This window comes from Atractosteus spatula, chromosome 4 (assembly GCF_055471065.1).
Source record: "Atractosteus spatula isolate fAtrSpa1 chromosome 4, fAtrSpa1.hap1, whole genome shotgun sequence".
Classification (NCBI taxonomy): Eukaryota; Metazoa; Chordata; class Actinopteri; order Semionotiformes; family Lepisosteidae; genus Atractosteus; species Atractosteus spatula.
In genome coordinates, this window is record NC_142709.1 from 46610174 (window position 1) to 46634265 (window position 24092).

A 24092-nucleotide genomic window follows, 5' to 3' on the forward strand; every position below is an offset into this window, starting at 1 on the left:
AAGGACATTTGAGCAAGGATAGTGTTATCTCAGTAAGGTGCTATACAGGTTTTGCTTTGATTTGACCTGATCTGGCACTAGAAAAGGAAATACAACACGTGGTGTCTGAAAACTACTTCCCCCATGATGCTCTGTAAACATATGCTGTGTTTGAGAAAATACGTGATCCAAACTTTTTAGTTTTTTGCGACACAAAACTATGGAGAACGCACGATTAGTTAGGAGTACACGAGTACACTGTGTTGGGTCTGGATGATGATGTCATAGGCTTATTTGGATAGTTCACCGCCCCATCCCCACGTGTTCAAACTCGCAACACGAGGCGTTTGCTGTGTGCTTCAGTTCCGTATCTGTGCAGGAAGACACTGCTACATTTGGGACCCCCTGCATACGAAGTGTTTTCCCACCGACTTTCCGGAAAGAAACTACACTCACAAAGCCTCAGGCGCGTCCCCTAACTTTGTTTCAGGTAATAACTTTTGGGGGTTGCACGTGTTGTTTTGAGAGAAAAGTATTACTTTACTTTGGACACGATTGTTTCCCGCTTTGTTAAACGTGTGCGTTCTCAACTTCATGACTCGAGTTTAATATGAATGTAAAAGTTTATATTGTATTTATATACGACTCATAATTTGCAGTTTGTAAAATTACCCAGGAGAGAACAATTTGCCGCCTAGAGCTCATTTAAATATATGCATGGGTCAGTTAATTAAAAGTACATCAAAATGCATGATAGACACGATCGATGCCTTCTTGGACAGGTAAATTGCTACAGAAATATAGAAAGGACCCCGGTAATCATATCTTTTTACTTTGGATTAAAACCTGCAACCCGTGGAGCACAAGAGTAAAAATGTGTGTTTATGAGTGATTTGACTGTCTAGGAAAAGATTATTTGCATATATATTTTTGTATTTTAATGAAATGACATTTCGTCTTCTATGACCTCGTGAGGCGCATATGAGCCGACGAATTTGCAATTACTGTAATGAGAAGTCATGCACAGCGAGTTAAAACGCTACATTCCAACAGTAATCGCGACCCCCTGTCTAGGCTTGAGAGATGTGCTGATGTTAGGTCTGTAAAAAGAGATTGTAAGAAGGGTGGACGAGTTTAAAAATTGCACAATCGCATTGACAAATTCCAATTACCCAAATCAGTAGTGATAACCGCATGAGCGTAGGTCAGAGGTAGACCTTAACCTCTTCTTTCAGTGATTATTTGTATTCACTGTATTCATACGGGAATCTAAGTTGCCCGTCTAAATTCATGTCTCTAGTTGCCAGCATTATTGCTGAGATTTAGATGAATTCTTAGTGGTATTCAGTAATAATTGTGATCTGGGACATGCAAGTTTTAAAACAAAAATCTCTCTCCAACCAACCAGGGCTTAAAAACTGACATGTGTTGTATTGTTTACAATCGGAACTGCCAAGCTGGTTAAGAAATATTCCCAGGATTTATAAGGACACGATTTACCACCCGTCCTTTTTTAGGAAACTGATTATCCCTGGTGAGTGTCCTGGAAACTTGAATGATGTCCCAGAATCAGAGGCTGTAAAACAGGACAATGCAATAAATATTAGGTGTGCCGGATCAACCCCTTCTTCCAGCCAGAACTTCATCCTGGGATAGTTCCTGATTCCCGATTCCTCATTCAGCTCCCTGCTGAATGCAAGTGAATCACGACTGCAGAAGGTGTCATTTAGAACCAAGACAAGTTTGAAGAGCCTTTCCTGCAGTAATCCAGATACGGTAACTGCAAACCTCAGTGTGTAGAGCTAAGAATACAGGATTGACTAGAAGACGTTTGCAGCATTTTAGCATTGGATTGGCATTTAAGGGGAACTGCAACCCTATTTTTTCATTTGGGGTTTATAATGAATTGGCAATGATGAGTGCATTTCCAACCACAATGAAATTACCAAGTGCAAGATAATGTGTACAACCTCCAATGTACTGTACATCAAAAGAGACCATTTCAATGTGTGCGTAGCGCCTTATTGACGTCATTGTCTGTGATTCAGAACGAAGCAACAAATCTTCCGGTGATGAGAGAGCAGTCCTATTACCTTTAGATCAAGCAAATTGTGCAACTTTATTCATTTTAAAATTGTTTAATGAAACCGACACATAGAAGGCAACTTGTTTTTGAGATACTTTTTAAGTATTACAAAAAAGACCAACCTGCAAACCAGCTAAAATAGTCATTTGTTTTCAAGTTTTGCAAAAGTGCTCTGTCATTTACTTTGGTGGTTATTTTATGATGTATCACACCTAAAAGAAAAAAGTCATAGCATGACTTGTATTGTTGGAGAACTTGTTGCACCATAGACCGTGCTGTCGTCTGAACAGCTGATTTTAAGTGCAATTGAATTGTGTTTAACATATTGAGACGGTTTTGTCGGCAAATGCTACTTAACTCAGCATGCAGATCACTTTTGAACATTTCTGGGGTGAAGTGTCTGCTGTACAACCTGTACTTATTTGATTGTACCTCATGCTGAATCTCGCCAAGAAACTTGTCGATGGGCAACATCAGTGTCCATATTTATTACCCATCTCTTGGCTAGTTGACGATCCCTTGGAAAAGAAAACTGTTGAACTTTCTGCTGATCCAGTCCTTAGTTTTATCCGACCACTAAAATGTCTCAAATGCTCGACAGTGAAGCATCGTTTAAAATATATACAACATAAAAAAGAGAAAGAATTAATATTGTTAGGAGACTGTTTCTCATTTGCTTGCTGCGACTAGTGAGCAGGAAGGGCCGCTTTTACGTCAGAATTTGCGCAAATACTCGCTCTTGCCTGTGGCAAGCCCAGCAGTTTCTAATTTGTCAGTGACCACATGGCAGCTGTACAGTACTTATATGAAATTCACAATTTTGCATTTAATTAGAAATGTGTACATTTTGCAATACCTTCTAGACTATAATACCCGGTCTGAGAAATTGGGACTGCAGTTCTCATTTAAGCCTGTGCCTATGAGTATATTTTCATTTCCCCAATTAGATTTCATCCATGCTTTGTTCCAGTTGTAGAACTTGTTTAATAGTCTTCAGGATGATCAGAATGCTGCATCTTCAGTGCAAAATAAAACTATTAACACAAAGGGTTGATGGAGACTGGAACAAGCTACTTAGATATATGCCTATAGCATTGATGAGCTCTGTGTAATGTAATCTGTCCAGTTTGGCTCCCAAAGATATTATCCTAGAGGAATTATCACGTGTTTCCTGTTTGGTATTTAGCATCCATATGAATAGGGCCCATAAGTGTGGCAATTATACACTGGTGTCCTTTTACACTGCTGAAAGATTTAAGGACAAAAGTGTTTTTAATGGGAGACTAGTCCCACGTGAGTGATGCTTATTAACGGGAGATGTCAGTGATTTGCTTCTGTCTGAAAGGTCACGGTTAGGCTGTAATTCAGAACTGACATTTTAAAAATGTTTTATGCTGTGTTTGATGTTTTCTATAGGTCAGTCCTGCATGCAGTTAAGTTGCCTGGTTAGAAAATTAAACGCACCAGAATGCCCTGTTTTGATTAATAGTTTATGAATAAAGTATGAATAATTTTTGGAGTGGTGGGGGCAGTGAATCTATACAGTTTCTCTGGAGTGTCTGCCTACCTGTCTGGAATGGCTGATTGGGCTAGTAAGCTACAAGTACAGTGAATCTTCTTTATTAACAAACCAAACTTTTTTCGTCTTGAATAGGCAAGATGACAAGGTGACCCGAGTATTCAAAATCCTCCAAAGCATTGACAAAGTCAGCGCAGTGGGTTTGAGCAATGAAACAGAAACCAGAGAACGCAAGTGGAAACTATGTGAAATGGGGGCACTTCTTTACCCAAAGAGTTGTGGGAGTCTAGAACAAACTACCCAGCCATGTGGTTGAAGCCGATAACCCTATTCTTTTTTTTTCAGGAAATGGCTGGATGAGATTTTTGAATCAATTAACTATCAAACAGGCTAGAATGCACACATGGCCTCCTTTTTCATGATCTTATGTTGTCATATTTATTGGTTTCTGCAGAGTTCCACAAAAGCTGTGGGGGAGTATAACTGACTAATACTTTATGTATCCAAAACGGTACCCAGATTGCAGATTTCTTTGTACTGGTTTTGAAGGGTTGTACTGCATATTTTTATTTAGTGATGTGATAGTGGGTAATTGTAGTAATTTTGATTTTTTTAATAGTAGTATAGTAATTTTCATTGCTCTATGTGAATATTCTTTCTGCCATTCCAGGTCTTTGAGTGCTAGGCCTCTCTCAGTCTGTCTGAAGGTGTTCATTTGTTCTGTTCAAGTGTTGTCTCCTCCTTCTTTCTAGTCTGGACTGTTCCAATTTGAGGGGCATTGTGGGAAATGTTCTGGTTCTCCAAACCGAGTGCTTGAGTACCTTCGGGGCCTCCATGTCAATGTCCAGGTGTGTTGTCTCTCTCTCAGCGACATGGCCGAGCGGGTGCTGGTGATTGGCAGTGGGGGCAGGGAGCATGTCCTGGCCTGGAAGCTGGCGCAGTCTCCGCACATCCAGCAGGTCCTAGTTGCCCCAGGAAACGCCGGCACAGCTAATTGTGGCAAAATCTCCAATTCAGGTAAGAGTTGATGCCCTAGCGGGGCATTTTTAGAAATAAGTCCTTTCCCCAGCCCTGTGAGAGGAAACAGGGTAAGATGCACTGTGTAACTTTTAGTAAACTGTATAATTCAGGCAGCCAAGCCTGTTGTCTGACTCTGTGAACGGTTTAGCTGTCCAGCTGACTTTGTGATTTTCTGGGACACAGCTGGATAGTGGAATATGCATTCTGTGATTGATGCTATGTACGTATAACCTGTTATGCTCTGTGGTTAAATATGTTTTGTTTGGATGTTTACGAAAACGAAACAGGTTGGCCAGAGCTATTCTTGAATTATAAAAAAAAACCTTTGAGAATGACTGTATTTAGAGCACAGCAGGAGCTAAAATTGTCCCAGTTGATGCTCTCTGGAAAAGGGCCCATCTGTTAAACTCATTTCAAAACTTTTCTGACCTGCAGGAACCCTGCAATCTTTCTGTTTTTTTGGAGAGCAAAGAAAAAGTAAAGAAGAATAAAAAGGTGTTTTAAGGCTTTTTACATAGGACAACCAGGTCTGAAGTAGTTTGTCATGGTGACCTGACCCATCTCTCCCTTTGTCCTCAGCGGTCTCTGTGAGTAACCACTCTATCCTGGCGCAGTACTGTAAGGACCACAACGTGGGCTTGGTGGTCGTGGGGCCAGAGGTTCCCTTGGCCGCAGGTTTGTAACTCCCCCTGCAGGGCGGCAACACTTAGCCCCTCACCCTCACTTTCCCCGTATTGACCACTGGTACCACAAGGGTTTAGCAGTGTACTTTGAATAAAGATGAACCACATGCTCAGATTAGCCAAACTCCCTTCAACTCTCCTCAGCAGGACAAAATTAAATAACTTCTTTCTTTGGTGAGCTGCAGCTCAAGGACAGGGTCCTAAGTGGTTCACCCAGGATAGGCATTTGCTCGGCACTCAGGATAAGCTCTATGATCCAGATGTCATGGGTTCCAGATAGGCAGGGGAATGTAAATGCTTTATCGGTACAGTGAGAGTAAATTGGGAGATGTCTGAATGCAATCATGTTTATTTATTGTATACATAGGATACTTAGATCACTTATATAAATTGGTAACAGCCGTGATACTAATCCAGTGCCTTGTGGTATTCCACTAATTACATTAATTACTAAGTACCTCAAATGGAGCATTCACGTCTTTACTCCTCTTTCTATCAACCAGTTCTCAATCCATTCCACACATACACATTTCCCTAGATTTTTAACATCTGCATTTTGAGAATTCATCTTTATGATGATACCATATTGTATATTTTATATATGGTATCTGTATGCTCTGTGTTTGTCCATTACTGTTATTTCCTGCTCAAAGAACTCTAAAAACGTCTGCCTTTTCTAAATCCACAGTGACTATCCCCAGAGGATCTCTGTATCTCCATATAGGTGATCCTCTAGTTTAGTTCCAGTTATAGTTTCCTTACCTTTCAAGAAGTGTTTATCTGATTGTAATTGTTTGGTTCAGCTTGGTCCTTTTTGTGGATGGGTGCTATTTGAATAATGTTTCAGTCAATTTATTGCTGTAAATGACATCTCTTGTTTCTTTAAGAACAATCAGGCCCTGGGTTTTTGTGTTATGTTCTTCTAGTGATACTTTTGTCATTTGTGACTGCCTCTTCCACTCTAATGCTATAGTATGCATCAGTCATGCTGCCTTCAAACACCAAACCCCTTCATTTAACTTCAAGCTGTGAATTGTGAGTGTTACCCCATCTTTAAAGACAGCTGTGTTGTTTTCAAACTGTATGTAAATGGGGCATGTATACTGTAGGTGCTATATGCTGATTCTTTAGCCATTCATTTGCAAATATATCGCTGCTATAGGATCCAAGATACGGTTTGTGATGCTTTCTAGCAAATGCATCACCCCAACGCATAATTCATAAGGCGGCTTTCACCGCATACAACATAAACTCACGAAGCTCCTTTGTGTCACATTGTGAACACAGAGCTTTACCTGTGTTTTAGTGCTAAATGCTTTACCATATTATATTCAGAAATAGTGAAGTGCAAACATTCTAGTAAAATGCAATTTGTGTAAACTACAAGGGAAAGTGTCTGTAAAACCCCCAAAAAGAAGTTCTTGTTGGATGTTTCAGTCCAAGAACGTCGCAACAAGTTCTGCATAGCAGCACTGAAAACAAGAATAAATTATTCTGCACATTTTTTTTTTATTCTTGTCCTGCACGAATATATTTTCAAAGAGTTGTTTTCTTTCATCTGGTACTCTGTATAGTATTAAGGAGAAAAATAAACTTCACTTCAAGAATGCAAACTGTTTCTGAGACCCAAAATCCCCCCTTATTTACATTAATATTCAGGGGGAAAAGTGATTCTTTATATTGCTTTGCTATGAAGTGGACTTTTCTAAAACATGTCCCTAGTGTCTACTGGAGTATGCCTCCAGTAGTTGTTTTAGCAGCTACAACAAGCTTTATTGGCATGAATGACGAATTACATTGTTGCCAAAGCAACAGCAGAATATTAACTGAATTATATTGTGTTAGAAGTCTAGTTTTGATCTTCTGTAGAGAACGTTCTGGATCTCCTTTAGAGGGGTGTTCGAGGCTGTTATGCAGTCATAGCCATTATGTCCATCATTATCAGGGTGTCTTGCATATTTCATCTCAGTGGTACCTATTTTGAACACATTTCTCTTGTGTCCCAGGGGTGGTGGATGACCTGACGGCTGTTGGGGTGCGGTGTTTCGGACCCTTGGCAAAGGCAGCCCAGCTGGAGGCCAGTAAGAGCTTTTCCAAGAGTTTCATGGAGCGTCATGGCATCCCCACCGCCCGCTGGGCCTCCTTCACCGACCCGAAGGAAGCTTGTTGCTTCATCCAGGGGTGAGCAGGGGGAAGGGGGAGCTCTTTCACTGGAGGTCTTGCGAGATTCAAGCGGTCTTTTCAGAATCCCAAAACATCCTCCGCAGTTGTTTTAATGATGTACATGTTTGTTCTTAAATCAAACCTGGCTTTTCCCACAGGTCTCTTAAAACTAACACACTAGAAGACAGTGACATTTTACAACTTATTTGCATTGCTTAAGCAGGAAAAATAGGGGATTTTTCTCAATGGATTTTCTTTCGGAATGAATCATGGCCAGAATGTTTGACATGGTTGATAGGGCACCTCTGATACAGGTACATGTTCAGAAATGTCCTACACTAACAGACTAAAGGAATCAATCCTTTTTGGTCTTGAACAGAGAAGACTATGAGGGGGATACAAGAATGAGCAATGAACCACAAGACAAGAGAGTAAATCTGAGGACAGGGTTATGGGAGTGTAGAACAAGATCTGTCAATCAATTAACTGAGATAAATAAACCAAATAGCCTCCTATCGTTTGTAACCTTATGTTTTTATGAATGCTCACGCACTGGGGTTTGTAAGTGGGACAGCCTTTCATGACAGGTTTGGAGACTGAGAGAGGTTTCACATAGTTCCCTGAGCCTCTGGCCTTGTGTTCCAGAGCGGAGTTCCCTGCGCTGGTGGTCAAGGCCAGTGGGTTGGCCGCTGGGAAAGGAGTCATCGTTGCGGCGGACAAGGAGGAGGCCTGCAAGGCTGTCCAGGACATCATGCAGGTCGGATGGGCTGAGAGTCTCATTCTCTCTCTCCCCATATCTACTGTATATGCCACGCTTAGTAGTGGGAGGTAGAAATTCACTACTAAATAGAATAACAGATTTGATTTTGTTAACCAACGAAGTCTGGGCTCTGGATAAAGGTTACTTTTTTCCCTTCATGGTCTTCAGCTGATCTCTAGAGGAGTGTCTGAACCATTACTTTATATTCATGACCAGCCAGGTTCTCTTACCACTGCAGAGATTTAATGAGTTTCACTTAGTATTAATCAACTATTGATTGAAATACTGTACATTAAAATATGTGTACACATCCATTTGTAATTCGGTAAAAGTAGAGATCATTGTAAAGGAGTGAATCATTTTGCAAGACTCTGCATATATTACTGGTTATATTGCAAATCTGATATGTGACTCAGTGTAAATATAGCAGAATGTTTAAATAAAGGTAACTAGGAATAATGTAACAGTATCAGGCTATGTGAATTTTCTCTGCTGTGTGAGAAGTAGTGGCTCATGGTCTGTGCATACTCACACCCATGTCTGACTGTCCGTGGGTACTGGACTGGCTCAACCTGTGCATCGCTTTGTCCGACTTTCGCTATTTTTTTCCCCCAGGACAGGGCATTCGGCTCGGCTGGGGAGGTCGTGGTAGTGGAGGAGCTGCTGGAAGGGGAGGAGGTGTCTGTAAGTCCTGCTCATCCCTGTTCCTACACACTCAGACATCACACTGTCCCTTAAAGCACTGTCACAGTGCTTTAATACTCTGTGGTGCACTTAGCGCTCTTGTCTAACCCATACATATTTTGCGTAGTAAAACAGTTGTTCTCAGCTTACATATTTATTCAGAAATGATGCAGCTTTTCAATAGCATCCTCCTGCTGCCAAATGCCAGTTAATGGCTGAAGCACTGGTGCAGTATAAGGGAGGTCTATATCAAAGAAACATTATACATCAAAAGGATGAGACTGTTTCAGTATTATACAGTTAGTTTTAAATGTAAAGAGATTACATTTTTATTGATTAAATTTGCATATTTACATGGAACTATATGTGTCTGTGAACTGCAGAATTCACGGGAATGTATTTTTCATTTAGCTTGTCCATCCTGAGAGCACAGTATGTGAATAATCACTGATTGGTTTGTTTGCTTGATTCTGGAAGATTGCTACCTGTCAAACAGACTAGTTGGGCCGAATGGCCTCCTCTTGTTTATAGCCTTTCTTATGTCTTAGTGTTTTGTTGTGTAGCATCATTTAGACACCTGGATTTAGCTGTTCCTGCCTTGTCCCGCTCTTCCTCTCTTTCTCAGTGCCTGTGTTTCAGCGATGGCACCACAGTGGCTCCAATGCCCCCAGCCCAGGACCACAAGCGTTTGCTGGATGGTGACCAGGGTCCCAACACAGGAGGCATGGGTGCATACTGCCCTGCGCCACAGGTGCATACTATGACAATCATCATGAGCCAGGAAAGATAGGCTGCTGTTAGCTGTTCTGTGCCATTGCACCACTTTGCAGTCAGGCAATTGGCATTTGTGATCGTGTGATTAATATGAATCACAAGTACAATGTGTTCTATTTTGGAGAAGTTCCTCGCATACATGTGATCATAATAGAAGGAAAGATTTTTGTGTTCAGAATAGTGATTTCAAAGGAGCATAAGTATTAGATCACTTTTAATCTATCAGTATGGAGGCGCTGGGTGCAGATCAGGATCAGGGCCTGGGAATGGAGGGCTTAGCCTGCTTCGGGATTGCAGGAATTGAGCCTGCGTCGGGATCAGGGTCTGGGAATGGAAGAGTTGAGCCTGCGTTGGGATCAGAGTCTGGGAACGGAAGAGTTGAGCCTGCATCGGGATCGGGGCCTGGGAATGGAGGGGCTGAGTCTGCGTCGGGATCAGGGCCTGAGAATGGAGGAACTGAGCCTGCGTTGGGATCAGGGCCTGGGAATAGAAGGCTGGGCATGCCCAAGGATCGGTGGAGAGAATGAAAGTAGTCGGTGTTGAGTTGATGTTGGTTCTGACTGCTCAAGCAGGTAGATGCTTTTCTTGAAAGATGAAAGATATGTCCCTGTAATCTTGCCCCTTTCATCTGTCTATCAGGTGTCCGAGGAGCTGTTTCAGCAGATCAAAGAGACGGTGCTGCAGAAGACAGTGGATGGGATGAGGCAGGAGGGGATCCTGTATGTTGGTGAGTATGGATGTGTCTCTAGATGTGGGTTTCTCTTTTTCTGCTATCACAACAGCTGGTCTGACAGGTATCTCATGTCTGTTTTTAGGGGCTTGTGTATCATCACTTACAAATCATGGTATTAGTTAACACTTCTGTGTGGATGACATTCACCTTGCGGTCTGACTGTTAAAGGAGTTTTTTATTTAAATTTTCATGTAAACTCACTAAATTGGAGTTTGCCTTGATATTTTGGGAGGATGTGCATTAAAATGGTCCCAGGCAAGCAGACCCATTGACAAAGAGGGTAGAAATCTAGAATGCTACAGTAAGGACGGGTCATTTCCAGATATTGAAGATAACACATTCTCTTTTTCTCTGCGTGTCTGAAGGAGTGCTGTATGCAGGGCTGATGTTGACCAAGGAGGGACCCAAAGTGCTGGAGTTTAACTGCCGCTTTGGAGACCCCGAGTGTCAAGTGAGTGGAGGTTGGAGTGCATTTTTGGGCTACAAGCCTATGTTGACCATGCTCTCCTGGGTGAGCCCACCTCTCTTAAGCTGTTACCTCATGTATGGACCTTCAGTTCAAACAAGGCTGAATGATTTGTATTTGTGTTAATCGTACAGGTATAACATACTGGTGAAACCTGAACCTGATTGAGTCATTTCTGTTAAGGACAGAGTTTCATACCGTGGCAGAATGGTTCTGTTCTTGGATTTCTGTAATCCCCCTACAGTATGTGTCCAGAATGCCTGTTTGGCAAGCACTTCTCTGTGGTGCCCAAGTAAGGCACCATGTGCGAATGTCTGTTGAGACACACAGATGCTGTGTTAAGTCTGAGTAGTTGTTGTCATCATCTGTTTTCAGGTTCTGCTGCCTCTGCTCCAGAGTGACCTGTACGAGGTTCTCCAAGACACTTTGCAAGGCAGACTAGCCTCCAGCCCTCCCCGGTGGCTGGACAAGAGTGCTGCAGTCACTGTGGTCATGGCAAGTGGAGGTTACCCTGGAGAGTACAAGAAAGGCTTTGAGATTACAGGTACTGTGCTGCCCGAGACTAAGTGTACAGGCCCCATTTAGTATTGGAGTTAGTTTTACCAGCACATTACTTTTTACACCCCGTCTATAAAAGAGAAATATGATTGTCCTAGAGGCATTGATAAAACTGCTTTTGTGCTGACGTCAGACATTTTTTAAATGTTTTTAAAGGTGTCCCTTGAAATGGAAGGGGGCTGCTTGGCACTGCCTTTTCACCTGTCAGGTTTTCAAGCAGGCACTTATTTTTAGACACAGTGAAGCTGAACGTTTCTTCTGACTCTGACTTGGGAAACCTGTCTGTGTTTTTGAGTTAGTGAATTTCTTCTAAGTGGATAGTTTGAGGATTCTGAATCTATGTGGTGAGGGCACTGTGGGGAGTTTGGGCTTCTCATGTCACGCTGTTTGCTGACTCGTAGCTCTGTCCCACAGGGCTGTCCCAGGCTGAAGAACAGGAGCTGCAGGTGTTCCACGCAGGCACTGCGCTGAAGGAGGGGAAGGTTGTGTCAAACGGAGGACGAGTGCTGACTGTCACCGCTGTACGAGACAACCTGGAGAGCGCTCTGCGGAGTGCCAACCAAGGAGTGGCCACAGTGGGCTTCCAGGGAGCTATTTACCGCCGTGACATCGGTCACAGGGCCATTGCCTTCCTGAAGCGCTCCAGGTGTGTGTGAGGAGAAGGGGCAGGGGGTGGGGCTCTAACCCCTGGGAGAGGGATTGGACAGCTGGTATCTGCGTTGCTGCAGTGTTTCTTAGTCTCATGCAGGAGCTCCAGCCTTTGATAATATAGTGCCTTAGACAGATCAATTAAGTCATGAAGAGTTCAGATTAACTGACAAACAAGAGTCTTTGACTCTACAGGACAAATATTGAGTCTCACCAAATTCAGGCAATAGTCCTGAAGTCTAAAACACTACTGTTTCTAATTCAAGAATGCCTGTTTTTATACTGTATTGTGAGAGATTTTCTATTTTGATTTTGAAAATGCGTAATACCGTTTTTTCCTTTGTACAGTCTCCCAAGACTGTATTGTCCTGGAGTACTAGGATATTCCTGTAGAGAAGAGGGGTTTTATATTGACAGGAAAAGAAAAGTGCCATTTATTCATTACATTCATTCTAACGTGGAACGGACAGACAGGCATTATGTCTTTGTCCACTATTCATGTCTCACAGTGGAAATAACCAAATCAATAAAATATTGCTTCTGCAACAGAAATTGTTCATGTTTGTTCTGATTTTTTTTCCCTACACTTCTGAAGTGAAGCCCGATTTCTCAGCCTTGTTTGTCGACCTGTCAGAGATACAGGTCCATGTTCTCTGTGGAAGACGAAGTTAACCAGATTTAAATTGGAGCGATTAATTTTTTCTTTGCATAATTTAATAACTTGTTGATTTGTTGGGACATTGCAGTTATTTGCTCTATTTTCAGTTCCTCTGTTACTCAGAGTGTACATACTGCAGTGCCTGCTGGATTATCTGGGTTTACAGAGCTGCTGGGATATAACACTGGTACGAGGGGGAGAAATTCCCTTTAGCTTCCTCCTGTGGTTTGTAAAGGTTGTTTTCCCTGACTGTGAAATAAAGCTTTTATTGATTTATTGGCAGTATGTGCACTGGCCCTGTAAGAAAGGATAATGCATCAGAGGGGCAAGAAAATAGACAATATTAAAACTTTCTAAACTCATTCCAGCTGGAAACATCAGATGCCAAGGCTGATATACTGTCCTGGATTGTTGCCAATTTTTAAAGACCTAGGGAAACTAATGCTTCTCATTAACACCATCAACAGGGGGTGTAAGTCACAGGCTAGTAGAATGTGTGGCTGATGCTGGAAACAATACAAGCTCTACATCTGAGATGTATGACCTATGGTGGGTTGCAGCAGGGCTCAAGTCTGGCAAGAAGGGAATTTATGGCATGATTCACATTTTCATCTCTCAAGAAAGCCGTTGTTACATGAGCAGCAGTGAATGTTGTCGTGTCAGGAGGTGCCCGCAGGAAGGGCAGGAAGTGATTTCCCAGGACTTGATTAGTGTAGCGCCATGCACTTGGGTTATCATTTAGCACTTCAATTGGAGTTCTGTAGCACCTAGACCCTCCAGCCCAGACCAAAACACTTGGAGCTCCTCATCAATGAATGCGTGGTGCTGTGACTTGTGCACTCCCAGATCATGTCCTTTCATTGACGAATTGTGTCTTGCCAGGTAGAGCATTTCTGGCTGTGAACATCCTTTAGAGAGTGAAAGTATGTTAACTTAGTCCAGGCTCCAACGTACTGGTAACACAAAGGCTTTCTGTTAATAAGTGGGGCATATTGGCTCCTTTCTGTTTTGCCTTTTCTGCTCACCAAGCTTGAGATTCAACAGGTTTAATCATATAATCACTTCCCACTAATAAAGTGATTTAGTGTGACATAGCCATGTGTTCACTGTCGGATCACTCACGGTCATGAATAACAATCACAGTTATTTAAAAAAACATCATTCAACATTTCTAAAAAAATATACACGGATAACTAGTTTTAATACTCAGTAATAATACCTAACTACCCTGAGAGTAAATTACATTATTTACAATGTGGTGCACACTGAACCTTGGAGTCAAAGTTCATTTTCACTGTTTACACCAAGACCTGGGAACTATGTGGTAATATATTTTAGCTGGAGTGAACTGTCCGAAAACGCCTAAAACAGTACAGTGTAGTCCTGGAATCGTGAGGGACTCGATACTATCACTGTATTAATGATTTTGGCATGTTTTGCACAACCCTGATACAGTTCAGATTTTGCAAACTCTAAGCTCTGGTGCCAAATGTTTGTAAATGATGTATAAAAAAGCAACATACCTTAAGGTTTGCCTGCCTGTGCTGATGTTTCCAAGCAAGGTCTCATTTGAAATATCTGCAACCTGGTGTGGTCTTGTACATGATCCTGGGCATCTAAATCTGTGACCCTGCAGCTGTGTAGCTGATTCCTGTATTTCCCCTCCTCCCCAGAGCTCTGACCTACAAGGACAGTGGAGTGGACATTGCTGCTGGCAATGCACTGGTCAACTACATCAAACCTCTGGCCAAAGCTACAGCCCGCAAAGGTATGACTCCAGTTGTGTTTGAGCTCTCTCTGCCAGAACCACTGGAGCTTATGAAGGACCTTTACTTCCTCACTGTGAAGTAAACTCCACAAGGCAGAAGACAAGGAGCCAGGCTACACCATTTTCAGGTCTTGTGTTAAAGTTGACTGCTGTGCTCAAGAGTGATAAGTATTGACAACTTTCGGTGGTGGCCTCTAGAGGTCGGAAAGGGAAACATTGCTTCTAAGAACTTGCACGGTATTGCCATTGGCCTTCTTGTTTCTTCTAATTGAAATAATTCGTGGACCATCTTAGCTGCTTAATGTCTGATTTGAAAGCAGTTCCATTCTTTCCCTGGACGTCTAAGGGTTTACTCACCTGAGTTGTATATGCCGTCTCTCCTCTAGGGTGCAGTGCTGAGCTGGGGGGGTTTGCAGGACTCTTTGATTTGAAAGCGGCAGGTTTCATAGATCCCATCCTGGTGTCTGGAACTGACGGAGTGGGCACCAAGCTCAAGGTACGTCACAGGGCTTTTTGTGTGCTGTAGTATGAGATAGTTCAAGCAGGGAGCTGTGTCGGCACGCGTAGGCTGCAGAGGGAAAAGTTAAAGCCTTATTCCACGCTGAAAAGAGAAGAAGGAAACAACGTTTTGGCTGTGGAGCCTTCTTCGAGTGTGAAGTGTGAGTATGAGTTAGCCCTCTGAGGAAGTGTTTAAAACGGAGAAAGTGTTGTCATATGAAGATGTATGGTGTGTGGTCTAACATTAATTAACTCGCTAAATGCGGATGTTAACAAGGTCTGGACGTGGGAGTCTCACACTACAGCCTTTTATAAGAGTAGTCAAATACAGATCTTTCTATTCTGTAGTACTGCCAGCCTTTTAATTGTGCAACAGCATTAGTTTGCAGCTAATAAATCACTCTGGTTGTGCTTGAACCCCACAGTGGAATCTGAAGGGCTGATAATTAGATTATCTTACTCTTGTGTGACGTCTTCTAAAGTATAGATATACAACAATTATAGGGAATGTTTTTACATCAGGTCCCACTGATTCATAGGTTTTATAGGAAACTTCCATTCTTTCAGGGGAGCAACTGCTCACTTACAAATTGATTCGGACTATTCGGAGCTCAGATGTACTTGGAATAAGGATTACTGGGTAGATAAAGCGCCTTTCTTTCTCTGCCTGTCTGTAGATTGCTCAGGCCTGTGGTCAGCACAGCACTCTGGGTCAGGACCTGGTGGCCATGTGCGTGAATGACGTTCTGGCACAGGGGGCGGAGCCCCTCTTCTTCCTGGATTACTTCTCCTGTGGGAAACTGGAAGTGGGCGTGGCCTCCTCTGTGATTGGCGGGATCGCGGAGGCATGTCGCATGGCAGGCTGTGCCTTGTTGGGTGAGGGAGGGAGAGGACCTGGGGTGTGTAGACAGAAAAGGGGAGTGGGTGGAATGAGGAAGGAGCAGAATGAGATGATGGGGAGAGTGGGCTGGGTAGGATTAAGGGCAGGTGGGTAGTTGAGTAGGCAGTGCAGTGTAGAGAGGTCAAAATGCATCATGCCCTGATATTTGAGATTAAAAATATCCTAGCATGTTTTCTGTTTTTTGGTGACCGAATAAGCTAAACACAGTAAGTAACATGAGAACTACTCTTACCTAACTAGAAGAAAGCCATCTTAGATGATAGAAGCCATTTATTTTTTAAAGAAAACAGTGCTGTCTTATTCTCACTTTCATAAAATGTTTAGTTCAGTTAAGTTCCACATGTAGCTGAATGCTTCCTCTGATCCTCCTCTGACTGCAGGGGGTGAAACAGCAGAGATGCCGGGGGTCTATGCCCCAGGAGAGTATGACCTGGCTGGGTTCTGCGTGGGCGCGGTGGAGAGGGGCTGCCTCCTGCCCCGGCTGCAGGAAATCGCTGCAGGAGACGTGCTCATTGGCATCGCCTCCTCCGGGGTGCACAGCAACGGGTTCAGCCTGGTGCGCAAGGTGCTGGAGCGAGCAGGCCTGCAGTATGGCTCTCCAGCTCCCTTCAGCCTCCCCGGGCAGACTGTGGGTAGGTGACTGGCACAGACAGAGCCTTATTAACACATTGGCTGCAGCCATATTCATCAGCCCTGTCTCAGCAGCAGCATCAGGTTTCACACCTTGTACAGAGAATGTTTTGGCAAAGCACTACAGCCTGCAATACTGATACCATTGTCTTTAACAGATTCATCAGTTAAGTCTCCTTCTTTCTTCCCATTGGTCAAAACTCACTTTTTTTCACTTCGATACACCTGCCTGGATGATCCTGGGTTCATTGTTTTGCAGGTGCAGTGAAGAACACAATCAGTGTCGTAAAGCTGGACTGCTGACTGTACTCTCTCTCTCTCACCACAAGGGGAGGCTCTGCTCACCCCCACAAAGATCTACAGCCGGCTGCTGCTGCCAGTCCTGCGCGGCGGAGCAGTGAAGGCGTACGCCCACATCACTGGTGGTGGGCTCTTGGAGAACATCCCCCGCGTCCTGCCCCCAGAGCTGGCTGTGGACCTGGGTAAGACTGGGCCTGCAGGAAACGGGATTCCCAGTCAGCTGTCGGAAACAGAGCCAGCCCAAGTCCTAGGCTTCAGGAACAGCTCAGTTGGAAGTAAACTGGACAGGCAGGCAATTTCAGGACCCCCACAATACAGAATGGGTAGTATGGTGATCCAGAAAGGGGCTGTAGGAACAAGAATATCAATAACCTGTGGAGAAGAGAAATTAACTTGGGTATTCCTGAGACGCTGATCTTAGCCTTGCTCGCTGTTGGAAAGAGTGTGATGAGATCTATTAGTCCTCAGCCCGAGCAGTCTACAGAAACAGTCTTTTTTTTAAACCACTCCAGCAGTCATGTATTTGGCAACTTCCCGTCATTTTCCAGGATGATCCATGCTTATACACCAGTGCTGATATAACTTTCCAAGGCGTGTGTTTGGACTGCAGAGCGAGTGTAAGCGTGCAGTTTGGGAATGATGCATCCAGCAGGTATCTGATGATCATCAGTATATCTGGAATACTGCAAGGGCTTCACAATTTTTCTACTGATCTTTTTTGTTGCAGATGCCTCGCAGTGGCGCATCCCAGAGGTCTTCTCCTGGCTGCTGCGGGAGGGGTGTCTGTCGGAGGAGGAGATGGGGCGCACCTTTAACTGTGGGCTGGGTGCGGTGCTTGTGGTAGGGCGCCAGGAGGCGGAGTCTGTGCTGCAGGAACTGCGCAGCCAGGAGGAGGCGTGGCTCGTGGGATCCCTCACCCAGAAACAGCCAGGTGAGACTGCGCCCTTCCACACAGCTGGAACCGGCAGCCCACATTGTGTCAGACACAGACACTCATACCGGGGTTTTAGAGGTCAAAAGTCAGAGCAGGTGAGATATCACTTGAGTTCTGGAAAAGGCTCTGCTGCGTTATTCTACGCAGTTAACCAGAATTACCATATTATTGTATTCCGACTTCAAGAGCAATGCTTCACCTACTGTACATAAAAAACTCTGAGATGATGTCCAGAGTCAATCTAAAAATTATAATAATATATTCTTTACACTCATATAGCACTATTCTGCAAACTCCACTCAAAGCGCTTTACAGGTAATGGGGACTCCCATCCACCACCAATGTGTAGCCCCACCTTGGTGATGTGACGGCAGCCAAAGTGAACCAGCTCTCTCACCACACATCAGCTATCAGTGAAGGGGAGGGCAGTGGATCAATAGGGAAGCCCATTCATAGAAGGGAATTATGAGGAGGCCATGATTGGTTAAGGCCAATGGGAAATTTGGCCAGGATGCCGAGGTAACACCCCTACTCTTTTGGAGAAACACTGGGATTTTTAATGACCACAGAGAGGACTTTGGATGGTTTTACATCTAATCTGAAGGATGGCCCCTTTTTGTGTCCTCAACACTACACTGGCTTAGTAGTACCCACGCAGATGCTTCCTACTGGTCCCACTAACACCTCTTCCAGTAGCAACCCTAGCTTTCCCAGGAGGCCTCTCATCCAGGTACTGGCCAGGTTCACAGCTGCTTAGCTTCAGTGGGTTGTCAGTGGTCAGTTGCAGGGTGATATAGCTGCTGGCTGTAAATTATAAAGAGGTTGATGCTTGCCACAGGTAATAACTGTGATGGTGGAAAGGGATTTCTCATTACTAACAAATTACAAATTTGCGCACCTCTAAAGTTCCAGTAAAAGTTGCATTAGCAGTGTGCATCTGTCCACAGGGGCTGAGCAGGTGGTGATTCGAAATCTCCAGCGTTCCCTACAGGCAGGTATCCAGATGCCTGCGGACAGCAGCACCCTTCAGAACAGTGCATCTAAGGACAGCGCCCCCCGCAGGAGAGCCCGTGTGGCTGTGCTCATCTCAGGAACAGGTGTGTCCATCCTTCTGTCTTCTTTGTCATCGTGGCATAAGAAGAATTCAGACCTTGGTTGATTGTTAATAGCCCCTTCGTCAGAGAACCTCATCTTTCTTTTCGATGCATAGCGATTGTAGGTTGAGCACTACAAGCCTGGTTTATGTTTACTAGGCCACTACAACCAGAATGCAATAAGCAGTCATGCGTGATTGACTTGGAGCTCACAGAGACAGCAAGGATTAGTTGGCTTAGTTAGTCTCAGAGAAACAATGTGCCTATGCCCTGCAGACTGGTGGGGACATCATGAGGGACGCTTATCTCTTTCATTTGGCTAGCCTCTTGTACTTCGCTGCAGAATTTAACAGTCTTTCAAAAGATGAATACTGTAGTTCAGAGTTATTACCCACCTAAATTGGTGGGAATAAAATAAGATTGGCAACTCAAACTTAAAAAGACAATGCAAATATGCTAATGCACTATTTTGTGATAAAATAGGAAAAGGTATGTGTATTGCAGCAGACACCAGGGACACATTTGTTAGCATAACCACTTTTTAATGTCGGATCCAGAGCAACATATTTCACCACAATTGTATTAGGGTGTCTGTTAGCTTAGTGCCATTCACCGCTGCTTACATAACTTCCTGTCACTCTGCAGCGGTGTTGCTGTTCAGGTGTGAGGTCCTAAATGATGTAAACGTGTGTCTCTTTATCAGGCACAAATCTGCAAGCTCTGATTGAACATGTCAAGAAGCCCACCAGCTCCGCCGAGATCGTTCTTGTCATCTCCAACCGGCCTGGTGTCGAGGGGCTGAAGAAGGCAGTGCTGGCCGGCATCCAGACCAGGGTCAGTGTCCCTGATCTTGTGTGTCTCTGTCCTCCCTATCTTTCTGTCATACATCCCATTGATTAAATACTTACTGCTCTGCAAGACATGATGCCAAACACGCCGACGTTCTTCAGTCTGTTTTTACCAATTGCCCTACGGTCTTTGTGTGCATGAAAGCCCTTGTGTAGTACACGTCGGATGTCCAGTGTCACCGATCTGTTCTCTAAATGTCAGTAAGCAATGTGTTCAGCCCGCCATGACCACTGATGCCCTCTGCTACGGACAGGTGGTTGATCACAAGCTGTATGGGAGTCGCGCTGAGTTCGATGGTACCATCGACCACGTGCTGGAGGAGTTTGGTGTGGAGATCGTCTGTCTCGCGGGGTTCATGAGAATCCTCACTGGCGCCTTCGTCAGAAAGTGGAATGGTAATACTAAAAGTAAAAATAAATTAGGATCTGGGTCAAAGGAGCTGCATTTCTAATATTCATTTTATAGGTAGGAGATCTACTTAATTACAGAGAAATTAAACATTTTTCACAAATTGGAAAACCAGGGATTTCATGTATTTACTGAAATATGTAGGGATTTCAAACTCTTACTGTGTCATCCATACAAGAAGAATGATATATAGAGTAATATAAAGAAAGACAAAATTTGGCTTTACACTAATGTAGCTGTCCTTTTTGTTCAGTGTCCACCAGCAACTGATATCTTCTGGCTTTATGATGAGAATGCTTATTCTTATGTTGAGATCCATGGAATTGGCTGGAATTGTTTCACTAATTTGCAGAGGCTTGGAAATTGAATCCAAGTGTTAAGTTACTTTTAAATGCATTTGATACACACATTATCTGCACACACATTTGCATTGATAATTAATTGTAATAGTTCGGCTGGGCACCTCCTTCATTCCCTGAGCTGAAATGTATAGTTCTTTTTTCATGTCGGTAATGTTCAGTTTATTTGAGTGGATGTTTGACAACCACTCTTTCAGTCTGAGGAAGCCTCAGTCTGCACCAAACAGGTCAACACTGTCAATTGATGATGTACTGCTTAGATTTTTAAGGCCATGATAGTGAGATTTTTTTATGTTAGCTAGCTTAGGAGCAACTGCAAAGAGATCAGTTGTATATTTTTATGATCCATGGCCTTACTGGAACAATCACTCTTCTGTGCAAGGATTTCCCACTGCAAACACAGAGGTGTCAGCTCTGTCTTCTGATTTATTATTGCTTATCAATGTGACATTTTCTCCATTACTGGAAGTTTTAAATGAACCATGTGACATATTCTTCCTTGAACCGGCCTTCAGCGTTGATAGTTTAGCATACAAGAAGAACATTTTGCTGATTTTGTGTACAGAGCAGCTGGTGACTTGCTGAGGAACTGAGTGAGAAATTACAAAATCTTGGAAGAGAGCTCTTCTTTGTCTATTCAGACTGGGAGAAAGCTCACTTTGAGATAAAAGTATAACTTTGGAGGCCTCTGAGATAAAAGTATAATAACTATAGGTACAGTTTGCTTAGCACTATTTTAAAACCACATATTCCATGACCAATCAATATTTTAATTTGAAGGTTTTCCAGAACAATTGTGGTCTGGACCTTTCCTGTTCAACATATTGGTATCAGTGCAGTTCATTCCAAATGACCTCTTAATTATTTCATGAAGCCAGCTACCCACTTCACTGATTTGAATTCAGTTGTTTCAGCTCATTTGAAACTGGTGATTTAAAAAGAAACTTGTCACAGTGGTGGTCCTTCAAGACCGGAGTTGGCCTCTCCAGGCAACTGGGAGGAAACTCGGTCCCCGTTCTGTGTGGAATCGGGACAGGAGCGCAGGACTGTGTCTCGGCTTGCGTTGCTGCAGTCTGACCGCTCTCTTCTGCTTTACGTTTTAGGGAAGATGCTGAACATCCACCCTTCCCTGCTGCCCTCCTTCAAGGGCATCCATGCCCACCGGCAGGCGCTGCAAGCTGGGGTGCGCCTCACCGGCTGCACTGTGCACTTCGTGGCGGTACGCCTGGTCTCTCTTAGTGTTTCTCTGCAAACTGCCAATCCAGCTCATCTTAGACTTAGAGAAATTATCTTAATTGGCAGGGTCAGTTAATCGTGTGTCAGTGAACCTGAGAAGGGTTACCAGTAAGAGATGGCCATTAAGTCCATTTGACAGCTGTTTGGTATACTTTAAATCATTTGAAACTAACCGTAATGCTGATAGGACAGAGGTCCCAGAATGGAATGAAATAGCACGATTTCTCTCACCTTTATTTACCCTATGCCTCAGTACTAAAGTCTGTCGTGATACAAATCCTCACAGCTGAAAAATTATTAGCAGTTATGTTTCCTGTAATGATACTGTCAACCTGCAACTTAAGCGGTCACAGCTTTACGTTGTCGGCTCAGGAAAATATTGAAAATAATGCTTTATTATCTGAAAGATTCATCAGGCATTCCTACGAAAGCTAGTTAGTGAGCCTATACAGTCATCTTATTTACTTTTATACTGTTTGTATATTTAGATTTAACATCTTTCATTACTGTAAGAGGTTAGTAGGGTTTTTTTAAGGGTTTTAGGTTACAATTTGGCTTTACCTGTTACTTAAAATCACTAATTCCAATGTAAGTTATGAGTGTATTTCTATGTATTTCTATTTTGTTAAGATAAATATGGGAGCAGTGAGGAGCTTTTCATATTCCACTAAAGTTGGTCTTTTTAAAAGTTTGTCACTTTTTTTTAAAGTGCCACAGATTTACAAACTGCAGAATTTTTTTTCTTCCCTGCAGTTGTATTATTGTTCAGACTTATATGGGTATTGTTGAAGCAAAACCTTGTTTCTGTCATTAGTACAAATCCTCTATCACCAGTCATGTGTTTCTGTAAGTGAAGTTTGAAGTTTGACAACGTTGTCTGTAAAGCAACAGTACTGCAAACCCAGCTCCTGTGCTCTGTGATATTTCATTCAGCTAACAGTCTCTGTCTTCTGTAGGAGGAAGTGGATGCAGGGGCTATCGTTGTCCAGGAGGCGGTGCCTGTGCTAGTGAATGACACAGAGGAGAGCCTATCGGAGAGAGTGAAGGAGGCAGAGCATCGCGCGTTTCCAGCCGCCCTGGAGCTGGTGGCCAGTGGCGCCGTGCAGTTTGGAGATGACAATCGCATCATTTGGAGCAGAAGTGAAGTCCCATAGACCTCATCCACAGACTGAACATCTCAGTATCTCATCTTTCTCCTCCTCCATAAAAGGATATTTCCGCATAACTAAACCCGACCCCTCCCCACTAACAGACATCTAACAGCAGCATGTGAGTCTGGCCAAAGAATGTCTGAAAACCACTGACCCGTCATAACAGTGTGTTGTATAAGTTGCTAATGTAGTGGTTGGGGCACTTTTCTAAGTACAATCTTGCCACTACAAATAACAAGGCTCTAACATGATTTATTTAGCTACCATGGTCCTTTTGCGATCAATAAAATGTTTTCTTGTGATTCCTCTTTCATAACAAAGCTCCATCTGAAAAGAATCCCCATGAAAGCCATCCCCTAGACCAAAAGCAGGTTGCTAACTAGCTGAATCCACCCAGAAACCAGACACATCCCACTGATAACAGCATGCCTGGCTCTTACCCAGAGATCTCCCCCACTCCCCAATCATCATTGGTCATCTTGGTCTTCAAGTATGATTCTCCCTCCCCAGCAACACGTGAGCCGTCCACATGGTCTCCATATCTTTTATGCACATCGTGGGGTCTACTACATGGGTGATTCTGTAAGGTCAGGATGAGAACCTCCTAGCAGGCTTCTCTAAAACATCCCTTTTGTACTTTACAGATGCCAGAATCCTTTGGGCAGGGAACACTTGAAAAATGGTACAAGTGCATGATGTTTGTGTAGCTACCAAGGTCCTTCAAAGATGGAAAGTAAATGTGTGTTTGTATGAGTGTAAGCAAATGGAAATTATGGTTCTCACTGAAAAAAAGTAGTCAATAGCTCTCAACTTTCTGTCATGTTGTGATGGAAAGTGGTTACATTTAAATGTGTGATGCAGATGAGTACTGCTCAATACCTGCTGCTGAAATGCCTCTTGCGGATAGATATCCATGTCTTTTTTTTCCCCCCAAGGCGCATGGTCCCATTCTATATTAAACATTCCCTGGTTAAAAAAGTGAGCATGTTGTCCATATTGTGTGTAGTAGGTGTAAGTGAATATTTGATATTTCTATTACTAAAATTTCAAGGTTAGCAGATGTCAGAAATAAAATGTTCCTGTCACCATTTATCATGATCTATCAAAGAAATATTGAGCAAGTTGGTTTTAAAATGAACTATTTGATTGCTTAAAAACTACTTTTGTATATTCATGCCCTTACCTCATTTCTACCGTGATGGTTATAGTACAGCTTGTGGCCTAGCAATTCAG

The 24092-nt window shown here is 43.3% G+C and overlaps 1 protein-coding gene across 2 annotated transcripts; it reads left to right on the top strand.

Annotated features, from left to right (window-relative positions):
* The first annotated feature begins 312 nt into the window (after positions 1–312).
* Positions 313–23837, top strand: gart (phosphoribosylglycinamide formyltransferase). 2 transcript variants are annotated; one of them, XM_088914598.1, is made up of 22 exons: positions 313–469; positions 4453–4601; positions 5184–5279; positions 7294–7468; positions 8096–8207; positions 8826–8894; positions 9520–9645; positions 10308–10395; positions 10767–10852; positions 11243–11411; positions 11840–12071; positions 14405–14499; positions 14886–14995; positions 15675–15873; positions 16279–16530; positions 16858–17010; positions 17556–17759; positions 18710–18859; positions 19560–19690; positions 19959–20100; positions 21576–21691; positions 22665–23837. In XM_088914598.1, exons 2-22 carry the CDS (start codon positions 4457–4459, stop codon positions 22860–22862), a joined length of 3048 nt encoding a protein of 1015 aa, XP_088770724.1. In that variant the 5' UTR covers positions 313–469; positions 4453–4456; the 3' UTR covers positions 22863–23837. The 2 variants fall into 2 exon arrangements, with proteins under 2 accessions (XP_088770724.1, XP_088770725.1); XM_088914599.1 differs by lacking the exon at positions 313–469 and having other exon boundaries at positions 4375–4601.
* Positions 23838–24092: the final 255 nt, after the last annotated feature.

Coding starts and splice junctions, on each gene's coding strand:
- gart (XM_088914598.1), top strand. CDS start 4,457: ATGGCCGAGCGGGTGCTGGTGATTGGCAGTGGGGGCAGGGAGCATGTC. Junction 7,469..8,095: donor GCTTGTTGCTTCATCCAGGG/GTGAGCAGGGGG, acceptor CTTGTGTTCCAG/AGCGGAGTTCCCTGCGCTGG. Junction 17,760..18,709: donor CCTCACCCAGAAACAGCCAG/GTGAGACTGCGC, acceptor ATCTGTCCACAG/GGGCTGAGCAGGTGGTGATT.